The sequence below is a fragment of the Camelus ferus genome, chromosome 4, assembly GCF_009834535.1.
Source record: "Camelus ferus isolate YT-003-E chromosome 4, BCGSAC_Cfer_1.0, whole genome shotgun sequence".
Taxonomy (NCBI): domain Eukaryota; kingdom Metazoa; phylum Chordata; class Mammalia; order Artiodactyla; family Camelidae; genus Camelus; species Camelus ferus.
The window spans coordinates 72712936-72733067 of NC_045699.1; the positions used below are offsets into that span (position 1 = coordinate 72712936).

Below are 20132 nucleotides of genomic sequence, written 5' to 3' on the forward strand. Positions count from 1 at the left end.
GGTTGGGGGGGCACAGCCCTGCTGCCCTACCTGCATCCTTCCAAGTTTTCATTCATCCCCACTTCGCACCAAAGACCAAGGTTGGAGGGGGACCTGCGACCCAAAATCTCAGAAGGGAGATATGGGTAGGGGGGAGGGTGACGTGTTTGCAGGATCCACAGCTTCCCACACACGCCCTGGTAAATGGGCCAGGAGTCTCTCAAAACCCCGAATCCACATGGGGGATACTCTAAAGTAGGCAGAGGGGCATCCTCCGTGGCCTGCACCCCACTGCCAGTGTGAAGAACGGGCTGAGGCACGTGGGGGCTGGACAGGAGGAGAGGCAGACGACCACCGAGGGGGGAGGGGTCACCTGCCAAACAAAGGCAGGGAGGCCTCCAACGGCCCCTCGTGAGGGGCGAAAGAAAAGCGGCGGGGAGGCCAGCAGGGCTGCACTGTCACCCAGGGGCCTCACAGGCCCCAGAAGCCCCCAGAAGCGCTGCCAGCGCCAACCCCTCCCCTGCCTTCGCCGCGGGGGTTTGGGGGTCGGACCCTCTGCCGGTGCCAGCTGCGCGCTCGAAGGCTCCGCCCTACCCCCCCCCCCCGCCGCCGCGGGCCGCCCCCCTCCTCCCGCGTCCTCCCCTCCCCCCACGGCGAGGACAGAGAAGGGACTGGCGGCTGGGTCCGCGCCCCCCCCCACCCCCACGGGCGGCGGTGACATCACGGCCACGGCGGGAGGGGCGGCGCCGCGCACATCACTTCCTCGGCGCCTCCCGCGGGCGCGGACGGACAGACGGACGGCGGGCGGGCGGTGGACGGCCGACAGCACAGCGCGGACAGGCGCAGGGCGGCGCGAGCGTGGGGCGCGCGGCCCGCGGCCCTCGGCGCCTCCGGCCCCATGGCGGGCCCGGCCCCGCCCGCCGCCGCCGACGAGCTGCCCGGCGCGACCCGGCGCCTCTACTCCAGGTGGGCAGGGCGGACGGCGGGGACGCGCGGGGACGCGCGGGGCCCGGGCCGCCGGGACCGCGGGAGGCGGGAGGCGGGAGCGGCTGGCCGGGAACAAAGACGTTGGCGGGCGCGCAACGTGGCGCGGACGCCCCTCCCAGCGGGGCCGACGGGGTGGGGGGGGCCGTTTGCCGGAGGCGGGTGCTGGGGTGGGAGGCTCGGCGTGGGGGTGCCCCGGGTGTCGGAGGAGGGGGTCCGAGGGGTAGAGGTTGCTGGGGCCTCCCGCCGCCCACGCCCGCGAGAGCCCGGGGACTAGGGGGTGGGCAGAAAGGGCCCCCGGGCTGGGCTGCTGCCTGCCAGGACTCTCCCGCCCCCGCCGTAGGGTCCAGGGACAGGGGTTGGGAGACTGGCAGCTTCTCCAGCCCTGCCCTCCTGGCAGCTGGGCCCTCTGGCACAGCAGGTGTGTGGAGGGGGTTGCCAGGAGATTCCCTCCCAAGCCTGGCCCCACCTCTCTACTGCCTTGCTCTGGGTCCTCAGGGAACAGCATGTCTGAAGAGACCAGGCTGTGTCATTGATGGGGCCCTGCCCCCACCAGCCCACCGGGTGCCCCTGGTCCGGCAGACTGGGGCTGGATTGGGGCTGCAGAGCCAGCCAGGTGGGTGTGTGCCTGCCTGAAAAGGCACCTGCCTCGGGCAGGTTCATGGGTGATGCCAGCGGTCTGGGCTCTTCTCTGCACTGTCAGGGATGACAGGGTGGCCCTGCCCAGGGCTGCGTGCCTACTTGGTGACTCCAGACTGTTCGAGGGTGTTCCATGAGGCAGGCACAGGCTCTCCCAGGGCCTGTCCTCAGGTGCAAGTGTCCAGCAGAGCAGGGCCAGCATGAGTGCTGGGGATGTTTGCCCGCTGCAGCTCCCAGAGGCAGGCCTGGCTCCCCACAGTGGTGACAGGCCCCTCCAGCTTGGAAGGACATTATCATTCCTGCTCCATCTTTAAGATCTGGGGGACTCCCTGGCTGCTGATCCTTCGAGGGGCCCGGCCTGGCCTGTGAGGATTCTCCAGCCCAAGTCAGGAGTCCAGCAGCAGCAAACCTCTGCTGGGTGCTCCCCCAACCCATGCAGAATGAAGCCCTGATGGCCCCTCCCTCCTTGGTCTGAACAGAGCTGCTGGCTGGAGACACAGCCCCCATTGTATGGTCTCAGGGATGGAGCGCTAGCCCCGGCCTGGCTCCAGGGGCCCCATGCAGGGGGAGGGGCATGCGGGTGGGTTTGTTGGCTGCTGACTTTGGAGGCCTGTCCTAAAGGACCCCCTCCAGGCCCCTCTATGGGTATCGAGAGCTGTTTGGGGCAGCATGTCTCTCCCCAGGGTTGTCTCTCCGATGGACAGAGGGGATTTTGAAAGAACTACAGGAGTTGATCTGGCAGCCACCGACTTGTGTGTGTGTGTGTGTGTGTGTCTGTCTGTCTGTGCGCATAGGGGAGCTGTAGGTGGAGGGGGCGTCCTGAGCTTTGGCCTTGGGAGACCCTACGCAGCCGAGCATGGCGTCCACACCGTGTTAGTCACTTCATCTGCGAGCTTGGTGGCAGGGTCCAGCAGGGACTGTAGGGGAGCCTTCAATGGGCAGGGCCAGAGCTCAGAGTGAATGCTGGGAGAGGCCCTGAGCACCGGCTGGAATGCTTGCAAGTGGAGCCCTGAGTTGAGCTCAAGGGGGCGAGCCCCACAGAGGTTTGGGGTGCATGGCCACAAGCCTTCCTTCAGGGCCTATGAGGAGGTCCGTGGGAGTCTGGACCTGAGGGCGCAGCAGAGGCCAGGCATAGACAGGGCAGTTCCTGTTTAAAGCTGTCTTCCAGAGGCTACCAGGAAGCCATCAAAGGACCATCTGACCCCTGAAAGCCTGCGTGTCTGGGGAAGCCCACCTGCAGCGTGGGAGCCCGGGGGGTGGGCAGCCCGGCGCATGCATGGCCCGCCGACTGGGTCCTTTTGTTCTGAGCACCCACTGGATGGCTGTTTCAGGAGAACCCCAATGTGTATGTGGGTTCCTTGGGGCCAGGCCAGGCTCTGCAGCCTTGTCTCCCCCCAGCCTGGTGGTTCCCCTTCCCACACTGACATTCCTGCCTGGTGAGATGAGTTCAGTTCTTATCAAGTGGGTCCCAGGGGAAGTGGGCTTGGAACACACGCTGAGAAGGGCCTGAGTGTGAATGTGCCCCCAGTGGGTCCTGACGAAGGGACTGGGTTAGGGAGGCAAATGGGTCTTGTCGGGTGGGGATGCCTGTTTGCCCAGATCAGGGGTTTGAAAGGGACTGAGGGGCTGGGGGAGGGGGGGATGGGCTGATGGCCAAGAAGCCCCTGAAAAGTAGAGGAGCTATGGGCTATCCTCTCCTGGCCTCCTGGCTCCCTGCGGGCCAGCAGCTGAGGGCTCCTATCTGGGTCTGGGACGGGGAGAGAGGCATAGCACCCCTACCATGGGGTGACCCATTAAAGGTGCGCCCCAGGCAGGGTCATCCCACCCCTCATCCCACTCTGTATGGCCGTGCAACCCAGCTTTGCCCCCGGCTCCCAGAAAGTGTGACCCCCAGGCACTTTCTGAGGCTGGGTGGCCCTCCCACCCCTCCTCTCCAGTGATCTCTATACCCACCCCATTGTCTGTCCCATGCTGCTCCCAGGCCCGCCCCGCCAACTGAAGGGGAGTCAACGTGGCTTCACTCTGGGGGTGGCGGGACAAGGGGTGAGCAGAGTGTGGATGACAGACCCGCACAGGGGTGATTGCATTTAGCAGAGAGAGGGGCTGATGGGGACACAGCCCCTAGTCAGCCTTGGGCAGTGGAAGCTGGGGGCCTGGCTCAGAGACCAGCCTCAGCGGTGGGCACCAGAGGACATCCTGCAGCCTGAAGAGGCAGACAAGGGGAGTCAGGAGCCCCGGTGGGGAGCCCGTGGGGGCAGAGGGTAGAGAGCAGGGCAGTATGGTTCAGCTGAGGCCGGGCTGATGGCTACTCCTGGGATGCTGTCTCAGGCGCGGTCCCAGGTGGGAGGGATGCGGGGATGGTGTGGCTAGAGCAGTGAGGCCAGCCGCTGGGGAGTCAATAACCACTTCATTAACTGGTGAGCCAGTGGGCAGGTGGCGGGAGCTTGGCAGACAGTGCCCTGCCTCCTGGCCGCTGCGGTCTGGCTGCTGGGAAGGCCGACCCTGGTCAGCCACTTTCAAGGAGAGATGCGCCGGGCAGTCACCATGTCAGAGAGCGGATCTCACGGGTGAATGTGGCCTGGCTGGGGTGGGCAGACTGGTCCCTGAGGCCTCTGAGGTGGTGGGCCAGCTCTCTCCCCAGGAGGTGGAGGCCTGTGGATGAACAATTAAGCATCTGTTTAGCCCAGGTGGCAAATCCTAGGAGGGAAGGATGCCCCCTCCCAGGGTTTGGGTGGTAAGGCTGGTGAAGGGGGAGGTAAGACCTCAGCCCCGGGGCCCTGAGAGCCCTTGGGTAGACAGGCCTTCTGGAGGCCCCAGCAGCCCTGCAGAATGGGCAGAGGGTAGTGGGAGGGAAGGCCGGCTCGGCAGAACCACACTGGAGCTGGTGGCCTAGGGTGGCTGCAGCCCCAGTGGGTCCCCAGTGGACTTGAGCATCTTGCCAGATGACAACACATACCACAGGCCTGCAGAGGTGGTGTGGAGAGACAGAGGCTCCAGAATCTTCTTCATTGAGCAAGGAAGTGGGCCCAGCCAGCCTGGGCAGGGCCCCACAGGGTGCTGGGTGGTGGAGGGGGGGCCTGGGGTGGTTGTGCGTGTGCAGAGTTCGGGCGTTCAGCTCGTCGACAGGAACAGGGCAAAGAGATGGTCCAGGCCCTGCCCTGCGCCCTGAGCTGAGCTGTCCTAGCGGGTGGAAAGCCGCTTTGGACAGAGGCCTCAGGGTAGGGAGCAGAGCACCCTGGCCTGGATGCCCTGGGGAGCAGGGCCTTTTGTGGGCAGATGGGTGGCCTGGGACCTCATCCTCCCAACTCTGCATCCCCCCACCCAGCCCCTTCGAGGACTCCCAGACTTCCCCCGCCCAGAGCGGCAGTGCCTGCTGGGCCTCATGGGCTAATGCTGACCTCGAGGTCCTACATCCGGGGCAGCCTTTGCCCCGGACTCCACACCCTCCCACCTGCCTCTGCTCAGACCCGGGGGTGGTCTTGGGGGAGCAGGCTTTCTAGTTCTCCCTGAACCCAGGACCGTGCCTCCCTCCCTGTCCCGAGGTTTCTGGCTGGGCAGGCTCGCTGAGCTCCCTCTCATCCCGAGGCCCATCCCTGAGAAGGGAAGTGTTCTGGCGGTGGGGCAGAGAGGGCCTCTGAGGGCCCAGGGGACCCCAGGGGCTCTGGGCTGGAGCAGCGGGGGAGGCCCTCATGAGAGGCCTGAGACTTTTCTCCACGACTCTGCCCTGACTGAGCCCTGCAGCCCCCTCTCTGTCGCTGGATGTTAGTGCAGACCCCCACTGCTCCGAGGATGGTCACACTGTCTGGCCTCTCATCAGCCATGGTGGCTGGAGGAGCTGGGAGCTGGGCTGAGAAGGTGGCTGAGGGAACTGGGAGGTTTCAGGAAAGGAGCTGAGGGGGTGTCTGTTCCTCCCAAGCTCCCCAGCCCCAGGCCCCTCCAGCTCCCGCACCCAGGTTAGACCTGGGGCTGGGAGCTCACCTCGGACTGGTCAGGTGCTGGTAAGCCCAGCAGCTCCCCAGAGGGTCGGGGACTAACAGGGTGGCCTGGCCCCCAGGCTTACCTGTTGACTCTTTGCATACAGGACAGGGGACACCTGTGCTGAGGCCAGGCCAGGCTGCAGAGTTGGGGAGGACACAGTCTGGGGAGGCAGGGTGGAGCCTCCAGGAGGACCGGGCGGGGCCAAGTGCAGACCTTGCCGAATCCCAGCTCTGTTCAGGCAGGGAGCTTCCCCAGGCGGAGAGCTCTGCCCAGGGTCCTGCCCTCTGCCAAGACAGGCAGGAGGGCGGGGGGGGGGGGGCACACTTGCGTTTCCTTCTTTCCTTCTCTTACGAACACTGAGCCAGCGCCTACTAGGTGCCCAGTGCTCCTCTATGCTGCTTGTCCAGGCTCTGGCCCAGAACTGGCCACAGGGCCGGAGTTGGGTACAAGTTTGCCTAATCAGGGCCAGCGGGAGCGGGGCACTGCCTCTGCACCCCTGCTGTGCACCCGCCCATCAGTGAAGGTTCCCTCTGGGCTCCCCGCCCGCCTGCCCTGCTGACGGTGCTGATCCTGGCTCTGAGCCGCCCTTGATCCCCTGATCCACCGCAGGCCCTGGGAGGCCCTGGTCGACCTGCCAGGGGGCCAGGGGTCTCCCAGAGCTGAGCCCACCAGAGCCTTCAGCCCAGCCCTCTAGGGTCGGAGGATGCAGGGGACCCTGAGGCTGGCGCACCCCCAGGACCAACAGCCAAGGTGGGGAGCGGGCTGGCCGACCAGGAGGGAGGCCCAGAGCCCTGTCATGCCAGCTGCCACCACGGAGGGCCAGCCTGTGGCCCTGAGCTTGGCCGAGAAGGCTGTGTGCAAAGTGGTGTACGGCGCCCCCCGTCCACGCCCACTGCTGCTGCCTGTGGGCCTGGAGCTGTGGCTGTACGTGCAGAAGATGAGAAACCTTCAGAGGAAGAGGTGCGCCTGGCACCTGGCCACGGGCAGTGACCAGGTTGGGGATGGGGCCTGGGCTGGAGGTCAAGGTGCAGTTGGAGATTCTTGGGACAAGGGAGGGCCGGGGGCTTCTAGCCCAGGACACCCTGCCTGATGCCTCCCTGGGTGGCTTCCTCTCGTTGCAGGGCCCCTGTTAGCTATCCCCAATCTGTGATTTGCGATGACTGCATCGGACACCCCCATTGTGCCCATGTCCCCTTGGCCTCTAGGCCCAGGGCCCTTCCCAAGCCAGAAACCTCCTCTGCTCTGAGCCACTGATGCCACCTCTCCAGGCAGGAAGGTGGGGTGGGGGGAGGCCGCCTCGTTAATCAGATCTGCCAGAGCCCATGGGACTCCCAAAATACCCACATTTCAGACCCCAAGTCCTTCCTCTACAGTCCCCTGGGAGGAGAGGGCTGCGCGATGTCAGACAGTGTGGTGAGCAGCTGGGCAGGGACAAGCAGGCCCTAAACAGGGAGCCCCGTGTGTGGCCCTGGTGATGGGAGTAGGACTGTCCATGGGCTCTTGCGACGTGGCATCTGAATGGCTCTACCAACAGCGCTGGGCGAGGTGGCTGCCAAGGCTCCAGCGTATGGTGGTAGGGAGCCCCAGGGGCTGGCATCCTGGTGTCAAGGCCATATCCCTGACCCCGGTTCTCAGTGAGGCCACTTGGGCTCTGCTTGAATGAATCCCCTGATCCACTGCAGGCCCTGGGAGGCAGGGAGATGGTGGGGGGTTGGTGGGGTCTGTGAGTACAGCCCTGCATCCTCCAGGAGGGGAGGAGCCTACTTTCCCAGGAGGAGCGACCCTGACGTTGGGGAGTGGTGGCTGGACAAGGGGCGCCCAGAAGGTGAGGCCTTCCCCAGCAGAGAGCGCTGAGCTTATGGGTGCAGGGCGCAGGGCTCAGCTTCTCAAGGGGTTCACCAGCCCTGCCCCAGCCCACTCCCGAGGCGTCCTTATCATTTGTAAAAGTTGAAAGTGCCCCGTGTTCTTGATAATACAGGGACAAGAGTGAATGGAGCATTGTGGTTTTGTATCAAAGGGGCATTTTGGTTGAAAAGCACTGCTCTGGACAATTTTGTTTATTTTTTAAGGAATTGCATTGGTTTCCCCCCAGTAATTCCTGATTATTCCACTATTCTAACAACACAGAGAAGGGGAGGGCTTTGGGGTGCAACGGGGCTGTTTGGGGTGCATGTTTTAAATTACTCTGCTGACATCAGAAAGCAGTGGGCGTAAGAGGAGGAGGATCTGGCAGCCTGTGACGGGCAGAGCTGCCTCTGGCTTTTCCGGGGTGCTCACCTGCTGTGTGGTCACCGGGCGGGGACAGGGGTGCCGCCTGCTCTTCATGGGGGGGCCCTCTCCCTGGCTGCTCCTGTGCCTTCCCCCCACAAACCCCCTTCCTGCCCCAAGACAGGACATCAGCTCAGATGCAGCCATGCTCCCCAGAGTATGGGAGGTGAGGACAGGTGATGGCTGAGCCCCAGGCCCCCAACGAGAGCTTGAAGCATGGGGTCCCCCTGCTTGAGGATGCAGGGCGGAGGCGGGGCTGGGTTGGGTCCTGCCTGTGTGGCACTGTCCGTGACCCTGTGGGCCTTGGTCGTCCTCGTTGGGGATCAGGGCCTGCCCCCAGGCTACCGCAGCCACTCTGGAAGACAGCGTGTGGCACCTGCCCCAGGGGCAGCCCTTGTCCTGTCGGCTGGGATTCAGGGGACAGAGGCAGTGTTTGCAGCTTGGCCTCCGCAGGCTGAGGGTTTGACTGTCATCGCAGCCTCACATGGTGCTCTGGCACTCTGGGCCCCCGGGTAGAGGAGGGCGCACAGTGAGGTTCGGGTGGGGCCTGTTGCCGGACCCAGTGCTCTTCTAAGAGTTTATCCAAAAAGAGACTTGGGTCTGCCCCCACTGGCATGGGGCTGGCCGCCGCCATCCGAGGGGCCCAGGTCCGAGTGATGACAGGGAGGAGCGCGGGGCCCCAGACGCGACGGCGTGAGAGGCAGGCTGTGACGACTCCTCTCTCTGCCCAGGATGGAGGCCTCGTGCCTGGAGCTGGCCCTGGAGGGCGAGCGTCTGTGCAAGGCGGGGGACTTCAAGGCGGGCGTGGCCTTCTTTGAGGCCGCTGTGCAGGTAGGCACTGAGGACTTGAAAACGCTGAGCGCCATCTACAGCCAGCTGGGCAACGCCTACTTCTACCTGAAGGAGTACGCCCGGGCGCTGGAGTACCACAAGCACGACCTGCTGCTCGCCCGGTGAGCCACAGGCGGGGGCGCGGGGCGGGGGGCCTGGCTGCCCCTCCCCTGCTGGGCCGGCCACTGGGCAGGGTCTGGGTGCCCTGCCCTTGGGGAGTGGCATTCCCAGTGTGAGCACGGGAACCCAGAGGGGCACCCCTAACCTGGGGGGGGATTCAGAGGTGCCCCCAGGGGCTGTGTTTAAGCTGAGACTCCTGTGAGTGTATCCAATAGCGTGGGCATGGCCCAGCATTCCATGTCTGGGTAAGCACACGTGTCTGTGTGTCTGTGTGCATGTGCCTGTCTCTGGGACTGCCTGTTTCTGGGGGGCTCCGGCAACCTCCCCACCTGCCCTGTATGGAGTGGTCTTGTCCCTGGGGCCCCTTCCTCCTCCCACCATGAACTCTGACCCCTTCCTTGCTGGCCACACCTACTCCACAGCCTCTCACCCCCAACATTCCCCAGTGTCTCTGTTCTCCTCTGGTCTCCAGAACTCTGCCCATGCTGTTCCCACCTGGAATAACCTCCCCTTGCATGTTCCCTGCCCACTCCTGCTCCTTCAGGCCTGCAGGAAATGCCCCATCAGAGGCCCAGGCCTCCCAGGTTTGGCCAGGGCTTCCCGGGGCTCCCCTCCAACCCTGCTCACAGGCCCTCTGCACTAGCCAGTGAGCCCTGTCCTCAGCACCCAGCCAGGCACAGAGCAAACATTCACTGAACGAGTTACTGTAAACTCCCTGCAAGGCAGCTCAACTCTCCCTTCCTGCATCCAGGGGACTCCCTGAGCCCCCCAGCAGCTGCAGGCTGCTCAAGTGCCAACCCCAGACCTGGCCCAGCAAAGAGCGGTTCTGTGCTGGGCCTCAACCCACTACGGGACCCCAGCCCAGCATCATCCCAGGGGCTGTGGGCTCCCATTCCCCCCAGGCCCTTGCCACCCTCACCGGGCTCCCTGCTGGTTTCAGGGTCCCCACCAGTCCTTGGTCTGGCCCCTCACTCCTCCCTGCCCCCCAGGACCATTGGCGACCGCATTGGGGAGGCCAAAGCCAGCGGGAACCTGGGCAACACACTCAAGGTTCTGGGCCGCTTTGATGAGGCTGTCGTCTGCTGCCAGCGGCACCTGGACATCGCACAGGAGCAGGGGGACAAGGTGGGCAGCAGCCCCTGACCTGTGCCCCCTGTCAGGGTCTGGGATTGGGGCCACAGATGACACCACTCGCAGCCCCACGCTCTCCCGCCACGGGATAAAGATGGAAGGATGGTCCTCTTGGAAATGAGGGCACTTCCAGCTCACACAGACATCGTGGGTCTGAGGCCCAGCTCCCCAGGCTGGGGTTCCCAGTCCGTCACTTCTATGCCAGCTCGCCTTTCCCCCGACCTTCCCACGAATCTGCCAACACCCTTGTCTAGTCACTCTTTCTGGGATTGGAGGGCTGGGGGCCCGGCTCCAGGAGGAGGCCTGGCTGGAGGGGCGGACGTTGGTGGAGCAGCCGTGCTCTGTGTCCTCCCCCCATGACCCTGTGAGATGAGCCTCCCTGCCGCTGTCCAGGCGAGGGGACTGCGGCTGAGAGGTGACCGACTCACCCAGGTCACAGCAGGAGGTGGTGGAGTGGAGCCAGAACCTTACTCTTGGGCACCAGGGAGGGGCAGCCCAGGAGGAGTGGGGCCAGGTCCCTCCCTCCCCGTGACCCCTACCTTAGTGTCTGGAGTCAGTGATGCCACCCCGTGGGCCCTTGCTTTCAGGGCCCCAGGAAGAGCGGGATGGTGGGCCAGCTGGTGGGAATACCCATTCTGCAGACACACAGCCTGAGCGGCTGGCTCCTGGGGACTGTGGCTTTGGAGACACCCCCCCCCAAACCTCGGTGTCACCCACAGGTCGGGGAGGCAAGGGCGCTGTACAACATTGGCAACGTGTACCACGCCAAGGGCAAGCAGCTGTCCTGGAACGCCGCGCAGGACCCTGGGCACCTGCCCCCTGCCGTCCGGGAGACGCTGCGCCGGGCCTCGGAGTTCTACGAGTGAGCAGGGCGAGTTTGTCCACGAGATTCACAAACACAGGGACCTGGGCGGCCCTAGGCTCAGAGCACTCTCCCCCCCCCCCCCATCCTCAGCCTGGTGGGACTCACCAGGCCCGGGCGTTTCCCACCTCTTGATGACACACAGCAGTGGAGAGAGGCAGGGAACTGCGGAGCCACAGCCATGTGCGGGGTTTTAAAACATTTGGCTGGAAGAAGGGCCAGAAAGTTGGGCCAGGCCCCCAGGTGTGGGAAAACCCTCCCCTTCAGAGGCTGCATCTGAAAACGAGTTGGGGGTTGGGGAGCCCCTGACCTGAGCCTTGGAGCTTAGCATCCAGCCACCCTCTTTCGGGAACACAACTCTGGGAGGGTGAGGCCACCCGCTCAGCATCCTCTAGCCTGGGTGGGTGGTCGCTGGGAGGGACACAGCTCAGACAGGCTCGGCCCCCAGGAGGAACCTGTCCCTGGTGAAGGAGCTGGGCGACCGGGCGGCCCAGGGCAGGGCCTATGGGAACCTGGGCAACACGCACTATCTGCTGGGGAGCTTCACAGAGGCCACCGCCTTCCACAAGGAGGTGAGTGCACAGCGTGGCAGCGGCGGGATCGCCCCAGTATTGGGGCAGAGTGGCATGGCTTTGTCTGGCTTGGTGCTGGGGCTCCCGGGGCTGCCCTTCTGAGCACACAGACATCAGGCTGACCGTGCTGGGCGGGGCAGCACCTGCCATCCACATCGGGTCCCAGGCTGCTCCACAACCACCCGGGCCTCATGTCTATGTCCTCAGCGCCTGGCCATTGCTAAGGAATTTGGAGACAAGGCAGCAGAGCGGAGGGCCTACAGCAACCTGGGGAACGCCCACATCTTCCTGGGGCGCTTCGACGTGGCTGCAGAGTACTACAAGTAGGCAGGCCCCGCCCACCCGCGCTGCCCAGCCAGGGAGAGGGTGGGGCCTAGGAGGGTGCCTGGACACCAGGCCACGGAAACGCCCACCCCAAGGTCTGCCCTCCCAGACTCCCCAGGGGCCACGTGGGGGGTTCTAGACCCCCCTGGAAGGGCAGACTGGTAAAGCCAGAGAAACCCCCAGTGGGATCCTAGGGCTGGAGGCCTCTGGGCCGAAGGGCTGCTTCCCCCATCACCCACCATCTGCCCCTTGGAAAGGGGGCTTCGTGGGAGCACGAGTGGTGCCCTGCCCCCTCAGGGGGGGGATACTGAAAGTTTCCCTCCTAGGGGCTGACTTCCCCACCCCCTGTGCAGGAAGACGCTGCAGCTGTCCCGGCAGCTCAAGGACCAGGCCGTGGAGGCACAGGCCTGCTACAGCCTGGGCAACACGTACACACTGCTGCAGGACTATGAGCGGGCTGCCGAGTATCACCTGCGGCACCTGCTCATCGCCCAGGAGCTGGCCGACAGGTGTGTGCCGCGGGGACGCGGGGGTGGGCAGGCCCAGACTGGAGGGCTCCCGACAGCCCCTTCAGGCTCCTGGGCTGAACTGCAAGCTGATTGCAGTTCAGACTCACTGGTCTGCATCTGAGGTGCCACCGACCACTGACGGCACCCCTCGGCTCAGCCTCCGTCACTGGGCCACGCGGCCCTCTAAGTAAGACTGGGTGAGCTCACAGTGACCCTTGGCACAAGCTTGGGGGATTGTGCCCTAGTCCTCAGCCCACTGCCCCTTGGAACACCCTCCCTTCCCCTTCTGTCTCTGTGTCTATGCAAATATTAGTCTCCGTGGGGAGACAGACAGGCTGACCGAAGACTCCTGAACACACAGAAGTGTGTTTGTGGGGCAGCGGCTGCAGCTCAAGAACTCAGAGCCACTGGCCAGGTTTCTCTCATGGCTGGTGGACAGGAGGGAGCTCCTAAAAAGCTGCTCGGCCAGGAGGCTTACAGTGGCCTGTGATTTTTCTTTTGGGTGATGCTTTGGACCTAGATGGCGGCAAGGGTCCAGGCTGTGAACGTGTGTGGCGCTGTTGGGTTGTGCGTTTACAGCGGTTACATTTTCGTGCTGTTATTTTTACCTCAATTTAAAAATTAATGATCCAAGGGAATGAGGTCACTGCTGCCCAGGGTGGAGGGAGCCACAGGGGTGAGAGCCTCACTGGCCACTAGGGGGCAGTCAAGGCCACACCAGGAACTCTGGGCCATCCATGGGCAGCCCCTGACACCCTGCCAAGCTACCCTGCCTTCCCACCTCACGTTGTGATGGGCCTAACCACCTGGAGGCAGGGCTTGGGCTGGCCAGACTAGGAGGGAGGCTAGCAGGCCTGGGTGGCACAGACATGGACTCAGTTTCCCTCTCCGGCAGAGTGGGCGAGGGCCGGGCGTGCTGGAGTCTGGGGAATGCCTACGTATCCATGGGGAGCCCAGCACAGGCCCTGACCTTCGCCAAGAAGCACCTGGAGATCTCCCAGGAGGTGAGCCCGGCCTGCCCACCTCTGCCCCCAACCCTGCCCTCGGCCGGCACTGGAGGCTGCCCAGGTGCTGCCCAACCCGCTCCAGACTGGGCCAGGTGCCTCTGTGTGCTCTGGGCTCTTTACTGGACTGCCTCCCCGTCCTTTCCTGGCTGTGCTGTGCGCCGTGATGGGGCCCAGCTACCCCGGGCCTTCAGAGGCCTGGTGGCTGCTTGTCTGCTATAGTCCCGGGGGGCGGGGGGAGCAGGGAGCAGGGAGCAGGGGCCTGTTTTCTGCTCCTAGAGTGTGAGCAGCACCTTTGGGTAGCCACAGGCAGGTGCCTCTGTCCCTGACTGAACTGGGCCAGGCTGGGCCATGGAAGGCCTGTGTCCAAAACCCAAGGAGGAAGGATCTACCGGAGGTTGTTGGGGGGTGGCCCTGGGGGGGTCTTCCCTGGGGCCCTCAACCAGGGAAGGGCCCTCACACCTTCCTAGGGAGGACGGGCAGGGTCTCTGAGGGCATCATCACAGGTGAACTCTGGCTCCCGGCTCCTGACCTGTCCTCACCTCACCCCATCCCGCTCCTCAGCCCCCACCACACCCCCGGGAGCAGAGCTGTGTTGCCTCCTTCTGGCACACCCCCAGCGCCTGTCCAGACCTGCCATGGGCCAAAGTCCATGGGCGGGCAGGACCCACAGGTGCCGTGGTGGACATGGGGAGGAGCAGGAGAGCTCGAGTCGGGGAGGTCCTGGTCTGGAGAGCCCTCCACTGGGGCCTCCAGCAGGGCTAGCCGCCATGTCCCTCCGAGCACGGGCAGGGCGGGCAGTGGCCCTGGGGCCCCACGCGCAGGTCCCTCCTGCCCCACCCTTCCTTTGGCTTGCTCCTGGCTAAGCATGCGGCCTTTCTGCCACGAGGGCTCCCAGAAGGAGGGCCCCATATGGCACAGCCAGGCTGGGCTGTGAAGGGGGGCTGTCTGGGGCTCTTGAGGCCACTCCCACCCAGGGACACCTCTGGAGTCCACTCTAGGGCCCAGAGGGGCCCAGTTTATTTCCCTTGGAGGCCCCAGGATCGTGGCGGTCCAGTGGGAGTTCACGGCAGGGCCTCCCAGCCCACCTGCCCGCTGACCGGGCCCTGCCTGACCGCAGATTGGGGACCGCGGCGGGGAGCTCACGGCCCGCGTGAACGTGGCGCAGCTGCAGCTGGCACTGGGCCGGCTGTCCAGCCCGGCGGCCGCGGAGAAGCCAGACCTGGCTGGCTATGAGGCCCAAGGTGAGTTCCTGGCCTGGAGGGGTGGGAATCCTGTTCCCTGACAGGCTCAGACTCCAGCCTGGGATGCAGGGGCCTCGGAGGGCAGGGCTGTGGCAGGAGAGCTGCCCGGGGGCCAGTGGGCACTGCCTCGTGCTGGGGCTGGTGGGCTCTGTCCCTAAACGGGAATTTCTGATGGCTGCCGGGTGAGGGAGGGGCCCCTCGGAAGGTGTGGAGCCCTGTCCCTGGGGGTTGTCAGCATCTGAGCCCCACTCACCAGCCCAGTTCACAATAGGAGTGGGTGAATGACAGGTGCTGGGGCACAGATAGGGCTGTTTCCCCAGGGCGGGTCAGAATCGGGGGACTAAAAGGTGGGGGACAGCACGGGCAAAGGGGCATTCAGGCCAGTTCTTCATGGCTCTGGGGCCACCCTGATGAGTCCCTGGGTTTATCACCACAGCTCACTGCCTCTCCCTCGCTGCTCCACCCCTCTGGAGCCCAAGATCCCGCTCCAGGCTGGGGGCTGGGCCTGGGGGAGGCCTTCCTGTGGGAGCCCAGTGGGAGGGGGCTGGTGGTAGGAGGGAGGGGCTGAATCATCTGAGGTGGAGGGAGGTGCGCTGGGTATTCATCAGCCGAGGCCTCAGACCAGCCACGGTGGGTACAATGACCTCATTCACAGGCTGCTGGTTGCCCCATACAGGTCAGAGATGCTACTCGGACCAGGACAGGACGTTCACTGCAAAGTAAACAGATTAATAAATATGGGCACTGGGGTAGGGGGCCGCACTGAGCTGGCCTCCTGCAGGTGGGTGGGGGCAGGCTCTGGGCAGGGACTTAGCTGTCCCCTACTGGCCCACAGAGTCCCTGTGGTTCTTGAGTTTTCAGGGATTCTGGTCCAGATCCCTCATGCTGTGTCCCTGAGAGTGCCCACCCTGCCCCAGCCTCCAAGCCCTGCTGGCCTGCCCAGAGCCAGGCTGGGAGGCCAGCCAGCCGTGGTGTCAGGTCTTGGACTCCTGTGCTGTGAAGCTCCTGGGTTTCTGACGATGGCCTGTATGAGAGATGGGGGCTCGTGTCACCTGGCTCAGAGGCTGAGGACAGGAGATCCCTTCTGGGGCCCTCAGCCACTCTTGTTTTGGGGGTGCTGTGGTCAGTGGGGATAGGATGGAGTATGGCCCCCTTTTCTCCCCACCCTACCCAGCCTGTCCAGGCCAACATCTGCCCTTCAGGCTGGGGTTTTCTGAGGGCGGGCAGCTGGCCCTGCGAGGCCACCCTCTGGGAACCCCAGCAGCAGGTGGGGGCAGGGCTGGGCCCAGCATCTGGAAAGGCTCCCAGAGAGGTGTGGCCCAGCCCTGCATCTCCCGGCATTTGCCTTCTCTGAGCTGAGGGAAGGGGGGCTCAGGGTTGGTGACCGGCCAGGCCGTGCAGGAACAAGGCAGCTTCTGTCTTCCCCATGCCTGCTCCTCTGCCCTGCCCGGTGCCCAGACCCTTCCCAGCCAGGGCCCCTGGCAGCTTCCGCCCACCAATCTGCCAGCAGACGCTGGGAAGAGGCCATCCCCCTGGGAGGACAGTGGCTGGGGTGGCCCACCCAGGCCCGCAGAGCCAGGTCTGAGGGCTCTGGGCAGCCCTGGGTGCCCCAGCCCTGGGATGCAACTGCTGGAGGCCGACCAGCACCTTGAGTCTGGGTGGCTCCGGAGGAGACCCCAGCTCGGGCAAGGCCCGTGGAGGGAGCCATGGCTAGGCTGTCTGCTGGAGCGGCTTCATTGATTCATCCCTCACTCACTCGTTCGTTTGGCACATACTGAGCGTGGGCGGTAAGCTGGCCCAGTTTCCAGAAAGCCGGGTGCCTGTCTTCTGGAAACTGTCCCTGGGGGTGCAGATGGGACAGTTGCACATCCGGAGCCTGTGAGTGTGCAGGGAGGTGAAGGGGGCCAGGTAGGCACCTCCATGGGAGGTAGGAGCCCTGGGCTGCATCAGAACAGGAAGAAGCCTGTGGGTGTGGCCTTTGTGGCCAGTATGGACACAGGACAGGAGGCATGGCCCGTGGAGGGGCGGCAGGCCTGGTGGTGGCCGGCCGGCTGGAGGCCAGGCCTAGGGACATTTTTTTCTATCATAAAAACGAGGACACTTCATGCAGGAGGAGCCAGAGCCCAACTCATGGCCCCTGCTGCCCACACCCCAGCAAAGAGGGCTCAGAGTGAATCTGGGTGGGAGGGGGCCCCTCCCTGCCATTTGCTGCCTGGACCAGGATCAGTCTGCCCAGGTGGCTGTCCCGGGAGGGCACAGGATTTGGGGGAGCGTGCTGGTTGAGGTCCTACTGCGCCTGCTTGGCGTGACAACATAATCAGTGCACGGGAGGAGGCAGTCAGCCCTGAACTGTCCTCTGTGCCCAGGGTGGGGCTGCCCTGCCTCCCCTGCTCATGCTGCGGGGGTCCTGGGCCCAGAGCAGAGGAGTCCCTGGACAAGCAGGTTCAGCCATGATGGGAGGTTGGGATGTACACAGTATAACATCTAACTGGCAGTTTCGGCTGCAGGCTCTCGCCCTGGCTCCACACATCCTGGTCAGCTGACGTAGTAACTTGACCTAGCAGTGCCTCAGTGTCCCCATCTGGGAAGCAGACCCACTGGTGGTCCTGGGAAGAGCTCCTGGCAGGGACAAGGTCACAGCTCATGCCCTGGGGAGGTCTAGAGTTGTAGACACATCACTGTCTGTCCGTGTATTCAGCAAGTGCCTGCAGCCCACCCACATGCCAGGCACCTGTGATGGACAGATCGGGGCTTCGGGGCATGAGGACAAGTCTGCCTTTATGTCTGTCTCTTTTCTGGCTGTGCTCAGCTCGACCCCCTAAGGGCTGGCCGGGTAAGCCTGACTTCCCATAGCGCCCCCCGGTGTGGGCACACATGTACAGCCCTGATTTCCCATCCTGACACTGGCTCTGCCCCTCCAGGCTCTGTGACGTTGGTGGTGGTCACCTTCTCTTGAGGCCCAATGTCCACAGTCCCTGGAGGGTGGCCAGTACTTCCTATGCTGGGGACAGCCCTGAAGGAACAGTGCCTGAAAATGCACCCAGGTCCTCACACAGTAGGCACTAAGTAAACACTTGCTACTCATTCCACTGTCCTGAAAGCCCCTATGTGCCAAACCCTGTCCAAGCTCTAGGGGCACAGCAGCGAAGGAAACAAATGAGAAATGATAAATTCGCAGAAAGCAAATCATGCGTTTTAGGAGCCTGGAAGGGAGCAGGTTGGTAGGGGGTTGGGAGTGTCAGGTGGGGCAGGACGTAGCAGTAAATACAGCAGCTGATGGGCCTCACAGAGACCTACATCTCAGTCAGGTCGAGCTGCGTAACAAAACAGCACAGAATGGGCGGCTTAAATAGTGGATGTTGGGGGGAGGGTACAGCTCAAGTGGTAGAGTGCATGCTTAGCATGCACAAGGTCCTGGGTTCAGTCCCCAGTGCCTTCTCTAAAAATAAATAAATAAGTAAAAAAGTCTAATTACCACCCCCCCAAAAAGAAATTAAAAAAAAAAAAAAACTCTTAAAACTGGATTTTTTTTCTCTTGGTTCTGGAGGCTGGACCTTCAAGAGCTTGGGGCCCACTTGTCAGGGCCTTGTGAGGGCCCTCCTCCTGGTCTGGCCCAGGTGAGACGGGTGGGGTGCAGGGGGAAGAGAGAATGAGCTCTCTGGTCTCTTTCCATGTGGGCACCAGTCCCATTTCCAGGGCCTTGCCCGCATGACCTCAGCCCACCCTGACCATCTCCCAAGGCACCTCCTCATTGCTATCACTTTGAAGTTCGGGGCTTCAACATATGGAATCTGGGGGACACAAACATTCAATCCATAAGTGACATCTGAGCAGACACTTGAAGGAAGGGAAGGAGTGAGCCCTGAACTTAAGAGGAACAGCAGTCTAGGTGGACCAGACAGCCCTTGCAAAGCCCCCCCCCCCCCCACAAGGCAGGAGAACCTGGCAGGGAGGAGCGGTGGGACTGTGTCTGGAGCGGAGCGAGGGCAGAGGGTTAGTGTTGGGGTTGAGGGTGGCAGGCCAGGGTCGGGGAGGGCCTGGTGGGCCCTGGTGTCAGCCTCACCCCCGACACTAGTGGGGCCCCTGCAGGGTTGAGCAGAGGAGGAAGAAAATCTAATCCAGATTCTAAGGGCATCTCTCTGGCCCCTGCATGGAGAAGGGACTGGGGGGGGGGGGGGAGAGCAAGGCTGGGCAGGGAGGCAGGGCTGGGAGGGAGTGTCAGATCCTGGGTCTGTCCCAAAGGTGAAGCTGCCAGGTTTTCAGAAGTGGGGTCGGGGGTGAAGGCGAGGGAGGCGCTAGGGGCCCAGTGGGTTGGGACAGGCTGTGTGGGGACAGAAGTGATGACGAGGTGCCAGTCAGACTCGGCGGTGGTGGGGCATCCCTGGGGAAGTTTCCAGGCCTGGCCCTCTCAAGTGGGCGGGGCAGGAAGCCAGCCAGCAGTGCCAGGCCTGAATGCCCCCAGTCAGGGCTCAGCCCAGGGCGAGGACCGTTGGAAGCGCCGGGTTCAGACCGCCTCGACGCACACTCCAGACAGAGGGTGCATTTAGCTGGGACCGGAGGACCTTCCGCCCGCTGTCCGCGTGGCCATGAGGGTCCCGCCCCGGAGGAGCTGGACGCGGGCTGCGTCTCAGAAGGACATTTTGTGGTGGAGGGCCAGGTGGGGCAGAGACAGCCATGCAGGGCCCAGTGGATGGGGTGGGGAAACCTAGTCGGACCCCCAGGGTATCCAGGGGCAGCCGAGAGAGGACTGCAGCTGGCCTCCCGCAGGAAGGCAGAACAGGGCTTTTTGTGGGCTGGGGTGGGTACTGGCTGTGGGATGGGTGATGCACCAACCCTTTGCTTCCGGACAGAGCCCTTCTTTTCCTACTTGGAGCTTTCTCCCTCGCTTCGTCCAGCCCTCAGAGGAGAGCTCGCTGGGCCCCCCTGGGGGACCTGGGCTGCCCACCGTGCAGGCAGGGTAGGGGGAGCAGCTGAGCTGCTGGCAGCGCAGATGCAGGAAGGGCCTCCCAGGAGAGGGAGCAGTGCAAGCTAAGGCCGGGGAGTAAGAGTGCGAGGTCCAGAATTTGGGAACTGGACCAGACGGGGGAGCACCAGAGCCTGACCCTGCCCAAGTCCCTGCAGGTCGGCCCTATCTCTACATGGCACTGCTTGTCCTGATAGGGCTGGAGGTCATGCGCACCCTGCTTTTGCCTCCATGTCGGGCAGGGGGCAGGAGCCTGGAATGCTTGGTTCCCAAGCCAGCCCACCTCGAGGCCAGGGGTCAGTGCCAGCTGACCAGGCCTGCTGTCTTTCAGGGGCCAGGCCCAAAAGGACGCAGAGGCTGAGCGCAGAGACCTGGGACCTCCTGAGGCTTCCCCTGGAGCGGGTAAGTGGGTCTTAGGCGGGGTCCTGGGGCACCTTGGGGGTGGGCGGCAGGGAGTAGGCAGTGGGTTAATGAGGCTGGGGCAGTGTGTGCTGAGCTGCCGCCGCCCGCCTGGGCTCTTGTCTGCATCACGTCCCTGCCGTGGGAGACGTGTGCCCTTTGCAGCCCAGGACCCTGGACAGGCCATTTGCCCTGCCCTGAGAGGCCCCGAGGGGACCCTGCCGCACCAGCGCCCATCCCCTCCCTCCTCACCTCAGAGTCCCGCCAGCCAGGGCCCCAAGGGAACAAGCCAGGGTCCTTACACCTTGCAGACCCCCTTCTCCAA

The 20132-nt window shown here is 64.0% G+C and overlaps 1 protein-coding gene across 1 annotated transcript in view; it reads left to right on the forward strand.

Moving 5' to 3' along the window:
- The first annotated feature begins 744 nt into the window (after positions 1-744).
- GPSM1 (G protein signaling modulator 1) overlaps positions 745-20132 on the forward strand; it is a 29002-nt gene continuing 9614 nt past the window's right edge. The window contains 10 exon segments of the mRNA XM_032478793.1: positions 745-945; positions 8580-8801; positions 9789-9924; positions 10650-10792; positions 11241-11364; positions 11572-11687; positions 12042-12197; positions 13093-13201; positions 14322-14445; positions 19740-19810. Coding sequence (XP_032334684.1) covers positions 878-945; positions 8580-8801; positions 9789-9924; positions 10650-10792; positions 11241-11364; positions 11572-11687; positions 12042-12197; positions 13093-13201; positions 14322-14445; positions 19740-19810 — 1269 coding nt within the window. The 5' untranslated portion in view covers positions 745-877.